Genomic DNA, 20,521 nt, shown 5'->3' on the forward strand with positions numbered 1-20,521 from the left:
TCCAATTAAAAAGCAGGCAGAGGAAGTAAATAGACATTTTTCTGAAGAAGCCGTACAAATGGTGAACAGGTACATGAAAAGATGCTCAACATCACTAATCATCAGGGAAATACAAAGCAGAACTACAATGAGATATCACCTCATGCCTGTTAGAATGGTATCATCAAAAAGATAAGAGCTAACAATTGTTGGCAAGGATGTGGAGGAAAGGGAAACCTTGTGCACTGTTGATGGGAGTGGAAATTGGTGTAGCTACTATGGAAAACAATATGGAGCTTCCTCAAAAAATTAAAAACAGGAGGCCGGCCTGGCGATGTAGTGGTTAAGTTTGCACACTCTGCTTTGGCCGCCCAGGATTCGTGGGTTCTGATCCTGGGAGTGGAGCTATAAACCGCTCATCAAACCATGCTGTGGTGGCCTCCCACATACAAAAGAGAGGAATATTGTCACAGATGTTAGCTTAGGGACAACCTTCCTCAAGCAAAAAGAGGAAGATTGGCAATGGATGTTAGTTCAGGGCCAATCTTCCTCACCAAAAAAATAAAAATTACAAATTCCTCCCCCCACCCCCCGCCCCAGAACTACCATATGATCCGGCAATCCCACTTCTGGGTATATATTTTCAAAAGAAACAACATCAGAATCTCTAGGAGATACCTGCACTCCCATGTTCATTGCAGCATTATTCACAGTAGCCAAGATAGGGAAACAATCTGAGTGTCCATCTCATGGATGGATAAAGAAGATGCAGTATATATATTCAATGGAACATATTCAGCCATGAGAAAGAAGGAAATCTTGCCTTTTGTGACCACATGGATGGACCTTAAGCGCATTTTACTAAGTGAAATAAGTCAGACAGAGAAAGACAAATACTGTGTGATCTCACACATATGTGGACTCTGAAAAAGCTGAACTCGTAGAAACAGAGAAGAATGGTGGTTCCCAGGGGCTGAGGGGGGGAAATGGGGAGATGTTGGTCAAAGGGCACAAACTCCAGTAAAGGACGACTAAGTTCTGGGGATCTAATGTACAACATGGTGATTCTATTAACAATACTGTATTATATACTTGCTAGTTGCTAAGAAAGTAGATCTTAAGTGTTCTCACCACAAAAAAGAGGTGGTAATTATGTGAAGTGATGAAAGTGTTAACTAACACTACTGAGGTAATCATTTCTCAATATATAAGTGTCTCGAAGCAATAATGCGTTGTACATTTTGAACTTATACAAAGTTATATGTCAATAAAGCTAGGAAAAATTATATAGAGATATCTACAAGTGCATGCTTTTTAAAAAGTATATATTTTCAATATATTTTATAATATAATAAACACATACATTTTTACTAGAGAATAGATGCTTTTATTTAATTAAATATTTGCTTTATGGAGTAAGTATACAAAGATGACTTGAAATAACTGGAAAAAAAACCCTGGTGTAATTACTACCATCACTGAGTGCATCCCAAAGCTAAGAATCGTTTTGTGGACTTCGTATAGATTATCCTTAATCCTCACGAGAAGGTTGTGATTTTATCCCCATTTTATAGAGGAAGAAACCAAGGCCCAAGATCAGAAATATCCCCAAGGTCACTGAGCTCGTCATTTGTGGAAACAGAATGCACACCCAGTAGGTCTGCTGACTCCTTCCCTTGCCCAAAGTTCAGACATTTGCATAACACAACCGTGGTTTATGCCGAATCACAAACCACCTCTACTCTTATTTACTTAATGCTTTTCTTTAACTTTATTCAGATTTTTAAGAAACCTTAAACCCATTTATTTAAAAAGGAAACCTTATATGGATACCTGTGCAATTGCAGATGTAGGAGGTCACTGAAATGATAAATGGGCTACAGATAAAATGCTACCTAATTCTATCTAGAAACTATTGCCTATAGAGGTCTTTGGACGTCAGGTCTGTTCTTTCTTTTTTAAAAGAGGTTTTTCTCACGTGTTGCCAGAAGTTAAAGACTTCCTATCACTAAACGGAGGAGCATCACTCTCTCTGTGCAGTCACCATTCTCTCATGTGGTACCCAGGCGCCACCTACAGTTGTCTTGAATTCCCACAGTGGTAATGCTCCTGCCCTCAAGACTAGCCTATACTAAGGGTGTGTTTCCTCTCTACAGCTGTGAAATACAGATAACTTCCAAACAGTCCTGCACACTGTGTGTCACGGAGGGGGTACTTCAAATCCTACAGAGTTATTACTAGCAATCAAATCAGATTAGATTATTGTTATCGGTAACGTTTTAGATTTTGTGGAATATTTTCACTTACATTGCTGTATCCAGTTTTATTATCACCATATTGATAAAGTAAAACTGTGCCTATTAATAAAGATTTATGGTTGCTGTCCAGCTGGGTGAACCAGATTTTGCGGTAATTATAAGCGTACACTGATACATTAGTGTTCTTCTGGAGAACTCAGTATCTTTTCAAATATTTTCTTACTTTATCCTCCCTGCATTCCTTCCAGGTAGAGAGGCATGGGTATGTATCACTGTACTTTAAAACTGGGGAAACCGAGACCTGAAACTGTGCCTTAATTGAGGCACACCCCATGGTTCAGAGACAGGGCCTGGCTAAAATTATGTCTTCTGATAATTAAGGAACTGCAGCGAGATCACGGCTTGGCGCAGCTCTTCTGATAGGTGTCAGACGTGGTAGGGTCCCCAGATTTTCAAAGCCATGTCCATTCTTTGCTCCTGCCACCCCTTGCAGAGTGCACAGCCTGGAGATCGAGGGCAGGGACTGTGGCGAGGAGGCGGCCCAGTGGATAACCAGCTTCCTGAAGACGCGGCCCTACCGCCTGGTGCACTTCGAGCCTCACATGCGACCGAGAAATTCTCACCAAATAAAGGACGTGTTCCGGCCCACAGACCAGGTCAGAGGAGCATCCCTTGGCTTTGGTGTGCCCTGTGGAAGGCTGGCTGTCTACAGTCCGTCAGGCAGAGGAGCATGTCTGCTAAGCTCAGCTTTGTCATGTTGCCAGGCGGCCCCCAGGCCTGGCACAGCCTGGACATGCAATAGGCAGAAATAAAGCCCTTCCTTTGGGAGCGTGATCCGTGTTTCCTGTTTTGGGGGATTCTTGCATTTTTGCCCATGAGCATCTGCCTTCCTGTTTATGTAAGCCTTCCAGTGGCAGCAGGGTTCCAACACTGTTCTATGCTGGTGTCTTTTCCACGCCATTGCCATTCTGTAATTGCATGTGGAGTCCAGCCTTTTTACAGTGTGATTGCAATTGCGCAAATGAGTGTTGCTACAGAGATCCACAGACCTAAAATGACCAGACTGGCTCTTCAGGGAACAAGGCCATAAGGGTTCCTTGTAAAAGTAGGGTTGGTAGCACAATGTCATGTAGCACAATTACTATGGCCTTTCAAAAAAATTATGGGCAACATAAATACTCAACGTTGATTTGCGGGTTGTGTAAAAAATAAATATCCATGGAATCAGTGAATATTTTTTATCACTCATAAGAGGTCATCCAACCCAACCACCTTACTAGACATTTGAGAAATTGGAGGCTTAGCAAGGTAAAGTGACTTCCCCAAGGGCACTTGCCCAGGGATGTTCTAGGATCCCAAGGCCATGTTCTCTTCACTCCATCATGTAATTCTTGTTATTGGCAAGGCTATCTGAGTCCTCTGAATCACTGTGACTTTTCTATAAAAAGAACTAAAGAAATACAGTCATGTGTCAACAATGGGGAGAGTTTCTGAGAAATGCATCGTTAGGCAATTTCATCCTTAAGTGAATACCACAGAGTGTACTTACACAAACCTAAATGGTATAGCCTACTCCAGACCTAGCTTGTATGGTACTAATCTTAGGGGACCACTGACATATATGAGGTCCTTCATTGACCCAAATGTCATTATGTGGTGCATAACTGAACTTAGAGAGAGAGAGAGAGAGAGAAAGTGTGTGTGTGTGTGTGTGTGTGTGTGTGTGGCAGGGGGTAGGGAGAGGAGAGGGTTCCAGGAACTAGACACATGTGACCTCTGAGAACTTCCCTTGTGTGCCACATTATAACAACTTCTATTTCCTTACCAGATTGCTTACCCAGATGCCAGCCCATTTTTGATCTTTTCTGAGGCATCATTGGCAGATCTGAACTCCAGGCTGGAGAAGAAAGTTAAAGCCACAAACTTCAGGCCCAATATCGTGATTTCAGGGTGTGGTGTCTATGCAGAGGTAACACTATGCCGTCCTTGCCCTTTTTCCTTAGGTTTCACTTTTTTTTAAGGTATGAGGGTCTTCAACGTTGGACTAGGTTATTCCAAAGGATGCATTATTCATTGGCCCTATACTACCTGACAGTTCAATTTTTGGATTTCTTGAGCACCTGATCAGTGCAGACTTCTGCGTGGTGGATACAAATAGAGATGAGGTAGAGATGCTGGTGTCAAGGAGCAGTTTAGGTCTGAGGCTTCTAAGGAGAATTCCCAAGGAGGCGGATTCTTTTTTGAGCCAAATTTGCTTAGCGTGGAATACACGATCCGTGCGGGCCACGGAACAAAGACAGAATGAGCTCACGTCTTGTTGAAGATGACTTTCCCTTGGGGAGTACAGGTATTTGTAGCATGGCTGCTGGAGGGTGGGGGGGTGGAGGGGCTTTGGCCCCAAGCTGAGATGGCACTGCCCTAAAACTCATCCAGTGCCACCTTCAGTCTGGCCTCAGATGTCTGCACTGTGCCTTAGCATGAAGGGTTTCCAATGTACCACATGATTCTGGCAGCAGATTTACCCTCATAATTGCCTTTGGAGGTCTCATTTGATTCTCTCCTTGTCTACCGTGAAGACAGAGGTTGGTGGCCGTAGGCTCAGTGAGGAGCAGCCACCCAGCTGTGGGGACTCCACGGAGGCTCTGGCCGTCAGATGGGAATTCAGGAGTTCTGGTTGTGCCTGTGTTTGTAGATGGGAAGGGAAAGGTAAAGGACACAGGAAAGGCCCACTCTTTGTGCACTGGGAAGAATTGAGTCTAAGTGACGAGTTCTAACCCCTTATACTCAGGGGAACAAATTCTGTCTTTCAGTTTTGCTGTGAGGAGGCAGCAAGGTGTGCCGAAAGAGAAGCAATCTAGAAAATTCCTAGAAAATTCATTCCCACATTCAAACCAGAGGGTCTGAGGTCTGCCTTCATCTTCCTCCCTGACCTCTGCGTGACTTTGTGCAGTCCCTCTAACTCTCACTTCCCTCCCTGGAAGGTGGGGTGACCATTGCTCCCCAGGGTTGCCTTAGAGGTTTGTTAAAAGATCAATTTGGATAAGGTAACTTATGAAAAGTACCAACGCAATGTCAGTCAATGGATGGTAATAAAAGTACGCCCAAATGTTTTATATGAGGTGCTCTATACTCAGTCGCAACACTCCAAGCTTATCATTGTCTTCTAAAGATGGCAAGTCAGCTCCTTGCGTGAGGTGGGTGAACAGCGTGCATTGTCCCTCAAGACCCTGGGGTGGGCTGTCCCTCCATGTTCAGTTCTTGCTCATGCCCACCACAGGTCAGCCTGACTTAGACTTGAGGGAAAATCAGTGTTGGTCGCCTCTGACCGTCTTGTTGATATTCATCTTCACCAGCTGTGGCCAGGAAAGCCATTTCTCCGGTGGGTTTTCCTTCTCAGGCCACAAGAAATGAGAAGGAGGATTTCTAATTCATGCTCCCATTGTGTTTTGCGTATATTGTCTCTTTTATTCCGGGCAGCAGGCCTGGAAGGTGGAAGCTAGCATTCTTGTTTTACAAGCCAGAAGGGAGGGCCTTGGGGAGGTGACCCGGTTCCTCCGAAGCCGCACCACAGCAAGGAGCAGGGGAGCCGGGTCTCAGACCCAGACCGTGCCACAGGCCCAAGGAGCTCTGAGGGTCTCAGGGGGCATGCGTGAGATCCGGACACCTGGATTCCAATATGCCTGCTCCAGTAAGTGGTCATATGACCCCGGACAAGTCCTTGAACCCCTGGAGGCCTCTGCCTCTTGCAGTTATAAAATGTAGATAATTTCAAATGGCCTCTGCCCAGTTGAAACGTGAGAATCAAGGTTGATAATTGGTGGAGAAGCTTTAAGACATAGAGAGTGCCGTGGAGAGGTGGCAATCGTTTTGTTCCTTTAATGAGTAGAGGAGCTTGGCACAGACAATAGCTTTCTCCCTTGACCACAGCCCCCTTCAAGCTCCCTGCACCATGTGATCTTTGTGTCACGGGTTGTGTTGAGGACATTGCCTACCCCAAAGTTCTGAGATGGTACCACGAGGTGAGAGGACCTCCGAGGTAGGAATTTTCTTTGAACTGGATCTTGTCCTTGAAGGCGCTCTCCCGCTTTCTGACTCGGAGCATTCCCTAACTGGGAACATTTCATATTTTAACTTGGATGTTAATACCACACTCTGGCTGAGCTGGCCTGTCTCTACTCATGGTTCTGATCTGTGTTTTTCAAAACCTTCCCTATGCTGAGGACTCCCTCACCAATATCCTTACACCAGAACTCTCCCACCACCGTCTCCGTATTTCTCCCTGGATGTCTCATCTCAGCTTCAGTATGTCCAGGACTGAGGGCTGAATTTCCACTCCAAAGCCAGCTCCGCCCGGGCTTGCTCATCTGGGTAGATGGCAGCTCTGACTTCCAGTTACTCAGGCCTCAAACTGGAAACCACCCTTTGTTCTTCTCTTTCTCTCACTTCCCACGTTCAAACAGTGGACAGATCTTGGTGGCTCTGTCCTCTTCCCATCCTCCTCCACTCCCTCCCTGGGCTGTCACCACCCTCTCTCACATGGTTTTTTGTGATTGCCTCCCAGCTTCTACCTTTGACCTACCCCTGCCATCATACGTGGTCTATTCTCAACACATTGATCAAAGTAATCCTGTAAATGTAATTCGCATCATGTCATTCTTCTCAAAACCCTCTCGTGGTTCTCTCTCTCTCTTCAAGTAAAAAATGGGATCCTTATGATGACTATCAAGGCCTTGTGTGATCCCATGCCCTGCTAGATCCAGGGCTCCATTTCCTATCTCTCTCCCCTTCTCTCTCACTCTGCTCCAGCCGTGCTGGCTCCTCACCCCAGGACCTTTGCACATGCTGGTGTCTATGCCTGGCATACCTTCCCTCACATATCTGCATGGCTCGCTCCCTTACCTCTTTCATTTCCCTGCTGAGGCCTTCCCCTCCCCTTCGGTGAGGCCTTCCCTGACTGCCCCATTCCTGGCTTTGCCTGCACACCCCAGTACCCTCCAGCACATGTCCCCGCCTGACACACTGTGTTTACTTGGGTATTGTTTGTTGTCTGTTTCCCCTATACATGCTCCTTGAGAACAGGACTTGACCACTGCTGTACCCCCAGCTCCTAGAAGAGAGCCTGGCACGTAGGAAGTGCCCACTAACTCTTTGTTAAATGAATGAATGAGTCAAGATTGGCCAATTGAAGAAGGAGGAGGAAGCATTGAGGGAGAGGGAACATGTGCAGGGCTCTGGAGACATGAGAGAACTGCCGTCTTGCAGCCTTGGGGTTCAAGAGGGGACAGGGGCTGAGAGAAAAGGTCCTTGGTGTCAGGATTTTGGGGTCTGGGAAGGATTTTTAGGCAAGAGAGTGACAGAAAGCGGTTTGCATCGTACAAATCTGTGGGACAGTCTGGAGAAGGGGCCAGGTGCAGCTGGGGGAGAGCTGGCTGTCACAGTCAGCTGGGAGGGAACTGAGCAGCTGCATGGAAGCTTCTGGAAAGCAGACCCACTCATCATCTCAGAACCCACCTCTCAGTGATTGTGGTCCTTCTCTGCTTCCCTTCACGCCCATCATTTGTGCTCCTGGCCCTCACTTCTTCAGCCTTCACTTCTGCCCCATGCCCAGCAGGGAAACTGATGCCACCCTTCTCCCCTCCCTGACCACAGTGTGACCTCCTGCTCATCGTCACCCTGCCCTTTGGACCTATGGGTACCACTTCTGGGAACTTTTGTCTCACTGGCTGTACTGCCATTGACTGCCCTCTCTTGCTCCTTTGCTGTTTGTCCTTCTCTTCCTCACTCAGGCAGGGGCTTCCAAACTCTCTGGCCTTGGCCGTCCTTTCTACCTCCCCTTGGTGATCACGTCCTCTCCCGCAGCTTCACCATCTGTCACCCTTATGTAGGTCCTTTCCAAATGTCCAACCGTGGACTCCCTCCGGAGTGCTGGGCCCACATTTCCAACTAGCTGTGGGGCATTTTCACATGTTGACATAGCAAACTTGTCCTTACGTGCTCCCCACCCCATAGCCCCATCACCTCCTCAAACTCCTTCTCTTCACTTCGCAGTTTCTGTCAAGGTGCCATATTCTTTCTTTCCCCCTGGCTCGGAGCTTCTAAGTCACCCTTGGCTCCTTCCTCGCTCCTATTCCTTTCAGCCGCAACCACATCTGCTCCCTTTCTGTTCTGGGCCAGCAGCTAGATCACACCTTCATAATCTCAGTCAGGACCACTGAGTGGTCCTGGATGTGGCCGCAGCCAAGCCTCCCAGAACACCAGTGTGATCTCTTCTACTCTAAAAATTTGTGACAAGTAGTCAGCGTTACGGCGTTGCTTGAAAAGCTTCAGTGACTCCTCGTTTCTCAAAAGGTCTGAACTGCCCACTCCATCATTCAAGTCCCTCCATAATCTCTCCACAATTTGCTTTCCCAGCCTTTATTTCCAATAAAAGCTCTGAGAGGCAAACTGGACCGAGAACCTAATATATATTCTCCTGTGTCCTGGTTGCCTCGAATCTTGCCCCTTGCCCCCACTTAGAAACCCTTGCTCTTCTTTAAAAGCCCGGGTGAGCAGCCAGCTCCCCTGTGAAGTCTGCTCTGATCACCACACCCAGAAGAGCTGCCTCCCTTCTCTAAAGCCACACTATGCTGTGTCTGTGCCTCTCCCACACCCGGATTGTCCCGTTTAAATTTCTTATCACCTCCACGTAATGTGTTCTGGTAGGAAGACTTTCAAGGGCTCTTCAGGTTTAAATACAATTCTGGCCCACAGTGTGAGCTCAGCATATAATAGTTTCTCCTTTTCCTCCCCTTTGCCAAATAGATGCTTTCATTATGGTACAATTTTTACCTTATTTACTTGTGACTCAATCCCTAGTGGGTTGTTTTTTTTTTTGGTAAGGAAGATTGGCTCTGAGCTAACATCTGTAGCCAATCTTCCTCTTTTATTTTCTCCCCAAAGCCCCAGTACATAGTTGCAAATCCCAGGTGTAAGTCTCTCTAGCTCTTCTACGTGGGACACCACCACAGCATGGTTTGATGAGTGGTGTGTAGGTCCGTGCCCAGGATCAGAGTTGGTGAACCCCAGGCTGCCGAAGCGGAGCACATGAACTTAACCACTTGGCCATGGGGCTGGCCCCCTCCAGCAGTTTTTATTGCGCATTTAATTTCCCAACTGGAACCCTCTTATCTCTCTTTTTGGATCTTTTATGGTTTTAGGACTACAGTGCCCCCTAGTGGATAAATGCACACAGAACAGGCTGGGGCTGCTCTAATCCCGTGTGCCCAGCTTTACATGCAGTTAAGACCTATTTTATAATTAAAAAAAAAAAAATCTGCGATATGCATATCAAGAACGCTACATGCTATCAGAATTAAATTGTGAGTCTGTCTCTGGCTCGTGATCAACAAAGGCCTGGGCAGGTTTGTTTTAACTCACGGATTTTTGTCTCCAGCCCTCAGCCAGCCAGCACTTCCTTCTGAAGGTGAGGTCAGAACTGCAATCAGATGTCCTTTGTCCCCTCAGCGTCCTTCTTACTAATGGTGGCCCCCTCTGCCTGGAGTCTCCTCACCTTTCTTTTGTGCCTCTCAAAATCTCCATCCTGTGAGACTCAGTTCGGATCCCATCTGTTCCCTAAACTTCCCGGGACCAGAGGAGCCTGAGGATTTCTTCTCTAAAGGCCAGAATAATTCTCACCTGCACAATTACACCGACCCACAGTGTGTGGCCTGATTAGGCTTTTTCTCAAAGTTTCTGGACCTTTTTAAAAGAATATTGATCATGAACATTTCATATATGTGTGTTGTATCTCCCTTGCTGGGTGCCAAGGGCGCAGTGCATTGATTTGGTTTGTCCTGAAAGGTAGGCACCAGTGACCCAGGCCATAGGCTAATGCCCAAGGAGCTTCCTGGGCTGGAGATGCGAAGAAAAACAAGGCTTTGGGGTCTGCTCTTGATTTGTGCATCTCTGGCCAAGGGAGATAATGCAAGATCTACTCAAGGACTTAAGGATCTTAATCCACTTTAGGCATGCACAAAGGGATCTGATACAACCTAGAATAATGCCGCCTCTCCACACCCCCTCCTCTCTTTCACTCTCTGTCCCCTCCGTTCCCCACCCCACCTCCTTGAGTCAAGCAGGATCAGTCAGGGAGACTGCCTGTAGCAGGTGAGTTTCTGTCCCAGTTTTACAAGTAGAGCAGAGGGAGCAAGCATTTCATTGCAGGGGAATGAACTGACATTTCAAAGGCACAGAGGGACCGGGAAGGTCATCCAGGATGGATGTAAAAGTCCGCCATCTTTGACGTAAGTGGCTTCATTAGGTGTCACTTCCTGTGAAGTCCCTACCTAGGGGTGTCAGGGCTCGGGCTCAGAAGTGCTTATGCAAATTTTGTGCTTTATTCCCTAGGATTCGTGGCATGAGCTTCTTATCGGTGACGTGGAACTGAAAAGGGTGATGGCTTGTTCCAGGTGAGTCTCCTCCACCGTGTGCGGGAGAGGGGGGAGGGCCAAGGTCACTCGGCTTTGTCCCTTGAATGATGCTCTGTGTGTGTGTCCAGGTGCATTTTAACCACAGTGGACCCAGACACCGGGATCATGGACAGGAAGGAGCCGCTGGAGACCCTGAAGAGGTAGGACTGGGCGGCTTAGTGTCTCCAAGATGAAGTGGTGAGAACTCCACTCACACATGGTCTTGAAGCGGAAGGGGGTCCTAATAACTGGGTAATTTGGAAAACATTCCTGGGTGTTTTGGTCCCCAGAATGCCTGCTCGCACAAATAACTTTATTTTTCATTTAGAATTCGTGATTCAAACAAATCAACTTTAAAAAAAAACATTGTTTAGATATTTTGGCAGATTTTATTACAGATGGAGAATTACATGATACCAAAAATTTGTTAGGTGTGATAATGGTATCGTGATGATATAAGAAATATCTGTATGTTTTAGAGAGGTGTGTTGAAGTATATAGGAGTGAGGTGACGAGCTGACATGATGTCTGGGACATGCTGTATACTATTTTAGCAAAAAAAAAAAAAAAATAAACAAGGACTCATGGAAAAACCTGTCAAAATCTTGATAAACAGAATGTGGGTGATGATGTGTCGGGATTCACTGCACTATTCTTTCTACCTTTGTTTCTACATTAAAATTTTCAAAACAAAAAAATGTTAAGTTAAAGACAATTACAGAGAATAAGTTTAAATTGCATAGAAAAATAGTTAAGATAACATTAATTTTAAAAAGCTGATGACAAAACAGTATAGATAGTATTTACTATTTTATTTTTTTAAATTTTGTTTAAAAATATATAAATGTATATAAGTAGATAAAAGGCTGGAAGGTTATGAACCAAAATGTTAATGGGGTTACCAATGCCTTTTGGTAACGGAATTGTGGGGAAAATATATATATTCTTTTTTTTCTTTTTTAAAGATTGGCACCTGAGCTAACAACTGTTGCCAATCTTTTTCTTTTCTGTTTTTTCTCCCCAAATACATAGTTGTATATGTTAGTTGTAGGTTGTTCTGGTTATGGCATGTGGGATGCCGCCTCAGCATGGCCTGATGAGCGGTGCCAGGTCTGCATCCAGGATCCGAACCAGTCAAACCCTGCACTGCCAAAGCGGAGCGTGCGAACTTAACCAATGGGCCACAGGGTGGCCCCCACATATATTCTTATATGTAGTCTCTAAATGTGTGATAATCAGCCTGCATTACTTTTGCTCAAACAATAATTCAGGATCCATGCACTTCAGTGCTGTTATCTGCCAAATCTGGGACCGAGATCTTGCTGAAACTCTGAATGTGAACTAATGATGCTGGTCTTCACTGGTCCCTTCCACGTTGAAGGCAGGGTCACAGGTGTGTGTGGGGGTGTCAGGTCTCCTTGCTGCAGCTCCTGAGACCCTCAGCCTTGACCCTGACTTGTGCCCCCAGGTGTCACTTGTAGAGGGGGTGTGGGGAGGAAGGGAGGTTGTGACAACTGCTTTGGGCAAAGCCCTGGAAGACTTGGGGAAGGAACGCAGTTGAGGTGTGGCCATGTGACGTCAAAACCATCATGAAAGAGCACATTCCAGGGAAGTCATGCTGGGGTTTGTGAGACCAGACTCGCCCCCTGCAATGTGAGTCCTGTTGCTCACGGCCTTTTTTGGGCCAATGATTTAGGTCCCTTTGATCAGCACTAGTCCCTCCCTCCCCATCCTGCTGTTTGAGAATCTACTATCTGGCCCCGTCCCTGGGCCAGCTGAAGCCTGGGGTGACTACTGTCATCCCAGCCTACGTGTTACCCCCAGGGGTGAGACTCTAGGCCTGACGTCTCTGGCCAGCACCTGAGTCCATGGAGACCAGCGTCCTGCATGAGGGCCAGGCTACAGCAAGGTAGACAGCTGGCATGCAACAAGCCAGGCCACCAGGCAGAGAGAGGGAGTCAGGAGTGAAGTCCAGCACGGTGGGTCAAGGGGAGCTAGGGAGAGGAATTCCTGAAGTGAAGAGCAATGGCTGCTTTTCATCTGAGTGCCCCCCTTGGGTGTGGATTTGCAGGGACAATCAAAGAGGGGCTTACAGACCAGCCTGAGGCAAATCCCATCATTTTGAGGAATGTTGTATTTTTCTCAACACTCAAAACAGCATTAATTAATTTTTCTGCAAAAAGTCAATACGAAGGAACACTTAACATGTGTACATTTCACTCCATGTAAATCTTACTTCCCCTAAAAAGTAAAGAACGTTTTAACACTAGGAAACGATATGCCAGCTGAACCGTTTAGGGGTGAAGTCTACTCATGTCTGCAACTTACTTGGAAATGCAAAAAAGTGACGATGGGTTGACGGATGGACAAATTCATGATAAAGGAAATACGCTGAAAAGTTATGTCTAGAGTGCAGGTGATTGATTGGTAAATGGGTAATGGGATTGGTAAATGGGTGCTCGCTGTAAAATTCTTGTAACTTGTTTGTGTGTTTGAGAATTATCACAATAAAATGTGGAGGGAAGAGTTCCTGTGCGTGGTGGAACACTGGTGAGGGGAGCAGAGTTTTGAGAAGCAGCAATGCCAGACATAGCTGTTCCTCAAAACGTGCTTGCTCCTCTCCATCAGAACAAACCAGCATTCCATCTCCCTGCTTTCCTGTGGCTGCAGAGGAGCTCCAAAGAGAAGAAAGGCAGGGTGGGTCAGGACAGAACCCTTGATGGGAGTCAGGAAGCCTGCTCTGTCTCACATGACTTGTGATCATCAGGACCCCTCTCACTCAGGCTGTGGGTGTTCCCTATAAAATAAGCTGGGGACGGGGCAGATCTCAATGATCCTATGTGCAAACCAGCCAAGTGATCTGGGGAAATGATGGTCGTCCTTTCTTATGAAAAAGAGAGCATGTTCTCTCTCTTCTTCCAGCACATTGCTTGGTGCCTGGCACCTTTCCCTCTGGATTGCGAAAGTTCTGTGCTTGCAGGAATAGCATCCTGAAATTTCTCCATGGGTTTAGGCTGATTCTCTGAATCTTCTGAATTTTGGCACCCTCCCTCCATTGGGAGCCTGTGTTTATAGAAGGAGCGTGATTGACCCCAAACACAGAGTGAGGGCAGGCAGGCGGGGGTCACAGGGAGCCAGCACAGCTCTCCTGATCTTCTGCAGGCTTTCTGCAGCCCGACAATCCCACCGTAATTGCTTCTAATACCCCAGGAGACGGAGCAGCCAGCCTAGGTGTCTTCCCCTATCTCTTCCTGAGATTTAAATTGCCATAGATGTAGTAATTTATGTTCTCTGCAGGACAGGTGGCCATAAATCGGGAAGAGAACGGCCTGGCTGCATGACATAAATCATGGGAAGCGAAGAAAACTGGTGTCAAGGACGCCCTCTCCGCTCTCGGGCAGGTTGCTGGGAGCTGCATGGCCTTCCATCTGCCTGTGTCCCCCCTACCCCCGGTGCCCAAGGGCCTTGTTGCTTCTGAGAATGCGAGTTCTCAGCAGGGAGACCTCTCTGCCGGCCTTAACTACTGATGTCTGTCACTAACAGGCAGGGTGTAAGTTGGCAAAGCAAGGAGAGAAACAGAAATACGTCTGGCACTGCAGGACATCTGCAGGCCGGAGGCACGAGGCCTGTCTGCCAGCAGCAGAATATGAAGATGGAATTACTCTTTGCTTTCTTAAGGGAGAGTGACTTCTACACTGACTTCCACGGCTTAACTGGTGCGAGCCTGTCATTGTTGCTTCCTTAACGTCTTGCTCCTAATAGAAAGAACAAAGCACGTCAGCTCTGAAGACGCAAAAGTTTTGTCGGATGCATGAATACTTTGACAATAAGGACGTCTGCCACTGGCCGCTTGGGTTAGGCTGTGCTGTGCTGAGCTAAAGACAGAAGGATATAGTGGTGGTGATGCTGTGGGAGGAGACAGACACTCCTACCCTGATCTGGCTCTGTCTCACGCTACTTGTGTGACATTGGCTAGTCATTTAGCATCTTGATGACTCAGTTTCTTTATTTGTGAAAACTGGGCTAATCCCACCTCTCCTGGTTCGCTCTTCTGGTTGATTAGAGTAAGGCAATAAGTACGATATTTTTAATAGATGGGAAAAAACTGTACACAATGACCTTCTGGGCTATGGTCATTGATAGCCTCAGTTTATAAACTTGACACCTTCTGGGAGAAGGAGAAGCCTGAAGACACTTCTCTCTGTTCTCGGAGGCTGAGTAAATGAAACCCCTCTCAAACTCGCTCAGCCTCCGGTGCTCCTCCCTCCATGGACGTTCACAGTGCTATTTAGTTCTTAACCTGGCCATAGGAGGAGTAGGTTGTCAGGCCTCAGAAGTGGCCTGTGCCCCTTGATGGGGACCCAGCAGTGACCAGACACCCCACCCGTAGTCATGGCCTGGGCATTGACCAGTAAATGCGTCAACCAGGCAGAGTAAGTAATGAGCAGCCCTCACTGGTGCACAGCACTTTACAGTGTTTCCATCCACACTACACCCTTTAGAAATGGAGACCTCTGTTTAGGTTAAACAAAATTGTTTGGGCCTCCTGCTCATTAGAGTATTGCATATTTTATATTCATAGAAAGAGAAAATGCACTAAGAAATGAGCTTTTAAATGAGTTTATAATTTATTAATCCAAACAGAAATATATCTATATTTGAAAAAAAGTCATAGAAGATCCACGTGTGAGACAGTACTGTGTGTTCAGTCTGTTGAGCACCGCTTGGTGTGCACGGGAATTCATAGCCGCTTGCGATACCTCCTCAGCCCCACAAGGGGTCGCTGGTGTTCTCATTTCTCGGGTCTTCCCGCGGGCCCTGCAGAGGCGGTGTCCGCAGGAGCTGGAGATGGGAGAGGAGTTGGGATGCTGGAGGGCCAGCCGGCAGCCACGCCGCTGCGGCCAGCCGAGAGCCACTTCTCCACTCCCAGAGCGCGTCCCGCTTCAATCCCTAGACAGTGAAATGGACTGCCACCTGCAAACCAGGCGCCCAAAGCTGTACTCGTGCGTACCACCCCCTCGCCCCAGCCCGCGCAGTTTAAGCGGCTGGGCCGAGAGGGGTGGCGGCTCCTTTGGGTCCGAAGTTACCTGGTGGGGGACTGAGTGTGTGAGTGGTTGATGGCAGGGGCAGGTGAAACCTGGGAGAAGCTAAACCTTTGTGTAGAAGGATAGATATTAACCCCCTCAATTCTGAGGCCTGTGCTTGCATTCCGGAGGTATATAAATGACCAGGCTCGCATCCTGGGTGGGAAGAGTCCTGACTCTGCAGGCAGCCAGACCTGGGTCCTGGCCCCAGCCTGACCACGTTGATCTGTGATCTTAGGCACATGGGTTACTCCTCCGAGACCCACCTGTAAAGTCGGGATAACACAAAGTCCCACGTAGGCTTGTTGTAAGGATGAAAACATAATATGTGCCACGTTTTCTACAAACTGTTAATGTATGATGCACAGAACTCTGACTCTCAATTCTCTCTGGGGATAATCAGAGCAGGGGACCCCAGGCTACAGAGCTTGGCAGCAACAGGCCATATTTCAAGCCATAACAGTAGCTGATCTGCCCCTGACCCTGAAGAGCCCACCCTCCCACAGCTGCAGACCCCCAGATGTCCCTGGTATTGCCTGCTGATGGGAGAGGCAGGCTAGGAGAGGTGCCTGGGTTCCCAGGGTCCAAGGTCATTGCAGACACCTGACTGCTGAGCGGGGGGTACTCTTGGCAAGTTGGGGCAGCCTGGGTCAGTAGCTCAAGGTTTTCACTCATTGGTTGATTTATTTATTTGTTTGCTCAACGAACATTTTTTGAGCCGCTCCAGTGTACCAGGCACTGTGCAAAGCTGCGGGAATACAGCAATGAACAAAACAGACATGGAGCCTAGGGACATGCAGCCTGCAGGCTGAGGAGGAGCCGAGCTCCCCAGAAGGAGGCTCTAGACAAGACCTTCTCTGTTTTCTCATTAGCCATTCTAATTTGAAGATCAAAATTAGGACCAAGTTGTTGCAATAGTTTCTTTTTTTTTTAAGCGTGGTAGAATGAAATGAATAATTCCTATAAAAATGATGTAAAATTGGAATTAGCTTAAATGAGAAACTGAAGGAAAACTTTCTCCTAGTGGAGAGTGGGCCAGAGAAGGGAGAATCTTGCTGTGTTATTCCCGCACATCTGCTGGTGTGCGTGCTTCCTGGGGCTTCTTGCATTTATCTTCCTGACAAAGATGTTCACACTGCTTCGAATAGAGGGTTTTACTCACCAACACATTCATCCATTTAACGAACGATTGTGGGCCGCTGGTGACATATGAGACCCAGCGTTGGATGTGAGCAGTGCGAGGGGGTTAGACACAGTTCCTGCTCTCCAGGGACTCCCTGTCTTGTAAGACAGATAGATGTGTGCCCTGACACTGAAGGACAAGGCATGTGAGTGTTTGAGGGGCAAGCAGAGAAAGTTGAGGAGGGGGAAATTACGCCTGGCTGGGGGATCCTGGGCTACCTTCCTCGGAGGTGTGGCATTTGAGTTGGGCCTTGAGGAAAAGGTAGAATTCTAATGCGTGGGGAACGGGAGGAGGGCATCCCACAGGAATCTCAGAGCCTGCAAAATGCAAAGATGAAAGGATGATGAATCCAGTGCAGTGCTGTGTAGGTGCCTATAAAAGGAGCAGAGGGTGACAGGTTTGAAAAAGCTGGCTGGGGCCAGGTAGCGAGCCTTGCACGCCAGCCTGACGAGTTGGAATGTTATTCTTTAGGCTCTGGGGAGCCGTTGAAAGTTTCTGAGCCCAGGAATGATAAGACCAGAGCAAAAAGAGGCAAGTAATATAGTGTAGTGTCAACAATGAATTGAAAGAGGGGGAGGGGAGGATGGGGAAGAGAGGTTGGTGAAGAAGTTAGTACCATAGTCGGAGCCTGCTTGAAGCAAGCTTGTGATACTAGGAGAAAAGTGAGCAAATTCATATGATGCGGTGTAGGAAGAGCCAGTTAAGCTGTGGCAAGTGAGGGAGAAGGTGTAAAGGATGACTCCCGGGCTCCAAGCCTGAGTGACTGGTGGGATGATGGTTCCAGTGACAGACATGGAGCAGGCAGGAGGAGAGAAGCTTAGAGAAAAAGAAGGTAATCAGGTATGTCTCCATATCTTGAGTACTTCATCTCTGAATGCTGAAAAAGGAGACATTACATGGAGGAAAGATGTGGTGATGTGGCCATTGGCTGTGTCTGTGTAGTTTGTACACTGGGTGGGCTGTTCACTGCACAACTCCAGGAGGCGCTGTTCTGTTATGCTGTGATGGGAATGGCGCTCTTTGGAGCTGGGCAACATGGTGGCCCTGTGTGGGGTGGATGCTCACCTCCGCTGAGAAGAAACTACATGTTGTTGGAGGTCTTGCTTCTGTTTGGCACTGACTCATCACCATCTTTCTCCTTCTGCAGTTACCGCCTGTGTGACCCTTCTGAGCAAAAGTTGTATGGAAAATCACCTCTCTTTGGGCAGTATTTCGTTCTGGAAAACCCAGGGACAATCCAAGTGGGAGACCCTGTGTACCTGCTGGACCAGTAAGAGGAATCCTATGTCCTGGACTATCAGATGCCCTAAAAAAAATGTCCTCAAAAATGCCAACCCTTGAAGCACAGAGTTTTGGAACTGACACCTCAGCGTTTTCTTTAGATCTGTGATTTCCAAGTTTGTTGTCTTTTGGACTTCCTTGCATCTCAATGTTTCCAGTGTCCCAGTGCCCAAAACAAAGCAATATAGTCTTGATAACTTAATAGGACTTCTGTAAGTCACTTAAATGACAAGATGCGATTCTGAAAATCCTTTGTTTAACTATGATTGTGGAATAATTCTTTCTCCTTCTCCAATCTCCTACCCAGAGGGCTAACCTCCATCATCTCATTACCGCTTCCTAAGGAAAGAGGGGAGAAGAGAAAGAGGAAGAGTGGGCAAGTGAGAAGAATGTTCTGGAATGCTCTATTACCTCGTGCATGGGGCATGCAATGGAAATTAAGTAGTTCCCCAAATAAGGCTGGAATGTCACTTCCCGTTTCACCTCAAGCCCTAGACTAGCTTTTGAAAGGGCATAAAGAGCCTAACTTTCAGGAAACACTTCAGATGCTAATTTTCCATCAACATCTTGGATCTGGTAATATTGCCTCTCAGACAGCATCCATGAGGATTTGATTGATCCTTCATAGCACGCAGTGCCTCTGAGCTGTAGGGCAACAGAAATGTCAGGGGAGAAAATCAACTCATGAGAGCAACACTGCTGCCAGATTGTGATATGGAACATGTGAAAAGCAAGACAGACAAAAACATCCTTGCCGTGAAACAAAATATCAAATATATTTCATTTATGATCCAAAACTTTCCCCAACATGTGAGAGTGGACAGTAGCACCAGAAAGGGGAAGACCCCTAGTCATGTTGTCTGAGATGCTGTTTGATGGTGCCCAGGGAAATGATGGTGCCCTTCTTGATATCAGAGCAAAACGAAATGATCTTGAAAGGAGAGGAAGCACTGACTGGTGCTGAATGACAGCTCAGTCCACGCTGTTGAAAAGATTGAAACCTGTGGATGGGGTTTAGTTTTCTATATTAGAAATTTTCTTTGAAAAAGCAGGTGGGGTACCCTCCAGGAGCCTTCTGCTTCTCTGCTGTAGGTGTTTGATTTCCTTAAAGCATAGCTATGCTCTCATGGAGTCCTCCTGGATCCTGCTGGTCCCGTCAACTCATGGCTGAGTGCTCGTCCTCCAATTCAGGGCGGAAAGTTCTAGCGTCCATGGATAAGAAGAAACATGATTGTGTGATTTAAAATAAACCTCTGAAAACCTTTCAAAGGAGAAAGGAAAGCATATGTCACTTCATTTAAGAACCAACATCTCATTTTTCTACTGATCGAATTATAATCCTCTAAGATCTCATGAAGTATATCTTTTATTGCCGCTTTGTCAATTTTGATTGTGTTAGGAAGCTGACTAAATCATGATGAAATATTTCAAAACCGTAAATAAATGGAAGCCGCTTTGAATACTTTCAGATATTACTAACCTCTTGGCACAGAGTCAGGCTTTGAAGCTGACTGATGTGGATGGGCAAAGCCAATAATTCTGCCGCCGGACCAGAGCTGGGTCTCTTACAAATGGACCCGCCTACAAATGAGCATTCCTAGGTGAACACCCATCTTTGAAGGATTTGATTGTCAAGTAAACATGCTTTTTACCAAAAGGTGGGCATTTTTCCACTTTGATTTTATAGAAGAGGTTAGTAATCAACTGGAATCTCGCCTAGCTCTGAAATAAAGTTACAAATGAACAGGTGCATGTGTATATGTTTTCTGGTTGGTGGATTATTGCAATTTGTTTTCTGCATACTTGGGGTGAAGTGGAGAGTCAGAACAATTAATCAGATAACCTGGCCCATCGTCTTCCCCGATGCATCCACTTTATGCTAAAGTTACAGACAGATGGAGAGAAAAATAAGAGTTCAGCACATAGCATTACTAATGGGACCTAAGGAACCCATGGCAGAATGCACATGGGACTTAGGAAACCATGTGAATATTGGATTGTGAGAGCGGCCAATAATTAGGCACTGATGAGAAACTCAGGGTTGGTTTGTTGGCTATTCCTAGATACTTGTAATCAGTGGCGAGCTAAATGCCTTAGATCTGAACTTCCAACCCTTGTAAATAGTAGCATCCACCTCCCCAGTGACCCAATCTCTGTCAAGGGCTACACTTCATGCAGGCCTTGTCATTCTCTGCATTGCAGGGCAATCCTCATATGGAAGGGGTAGCCTAACACCCTCCTCATTTGTCGGGAGTCTCCTTCTGCTCCTCAGAATGTGAGGAAGATTTC

At 46.8% G+C, this 20,521-nt stretch overlaps 1 protein-coding gene across 1 annotated transcript in view; it reads left to right on the plus strand.

Annotated features, from left to right (window-relative positions):
- MTARC1 (mitochondrial amidoxime reducing component 1) overlaps positions 1–19,980 on the plus strand; it is a 33,338-nt gene extending 13,358 nt beyond the window's left edge. The window contains exons 3-7 of the mRNA XM_008529229.2: positions 2,731–2,893; positions 4,066–4,206; positions 10,623–10,684; positions 10,774–10,845; positions 18,099–19,980. Coding sequence (XP_008527451.1) covers positions 2,731–2,893; positions 4,066–4,206; positions 10,623–10,684; positions 10,774–10,845; positions 18,099–18,225 — 565 coding nt within the window. The 3' untranslated portion in view covers positions 18,226–19,980. The remainder of the gene's footprint in view (positions 1–2,730; positions 2,894–4,065; positions 4,207–10,622; positions 10,685–10,773; positions 10,846–18,098) is intronic.
- Positions 19,981–20,521: the final 541 nt, after the last annotated feature.

The sequence above is a fragment of the Equus przewalskii genome, chromosome 31 (genome assembly GCF_037783145.1).
Source record: "Equus przewalskii isolate Varuska chromosome 31, EquPr2, whole genome shotgun sequence".
Lineage (NCBI taxonomy): Eukaryota > Metazoa > Chordata > Mammalia > Perissodactyla > Equidae > Equus > Equus przewalskii.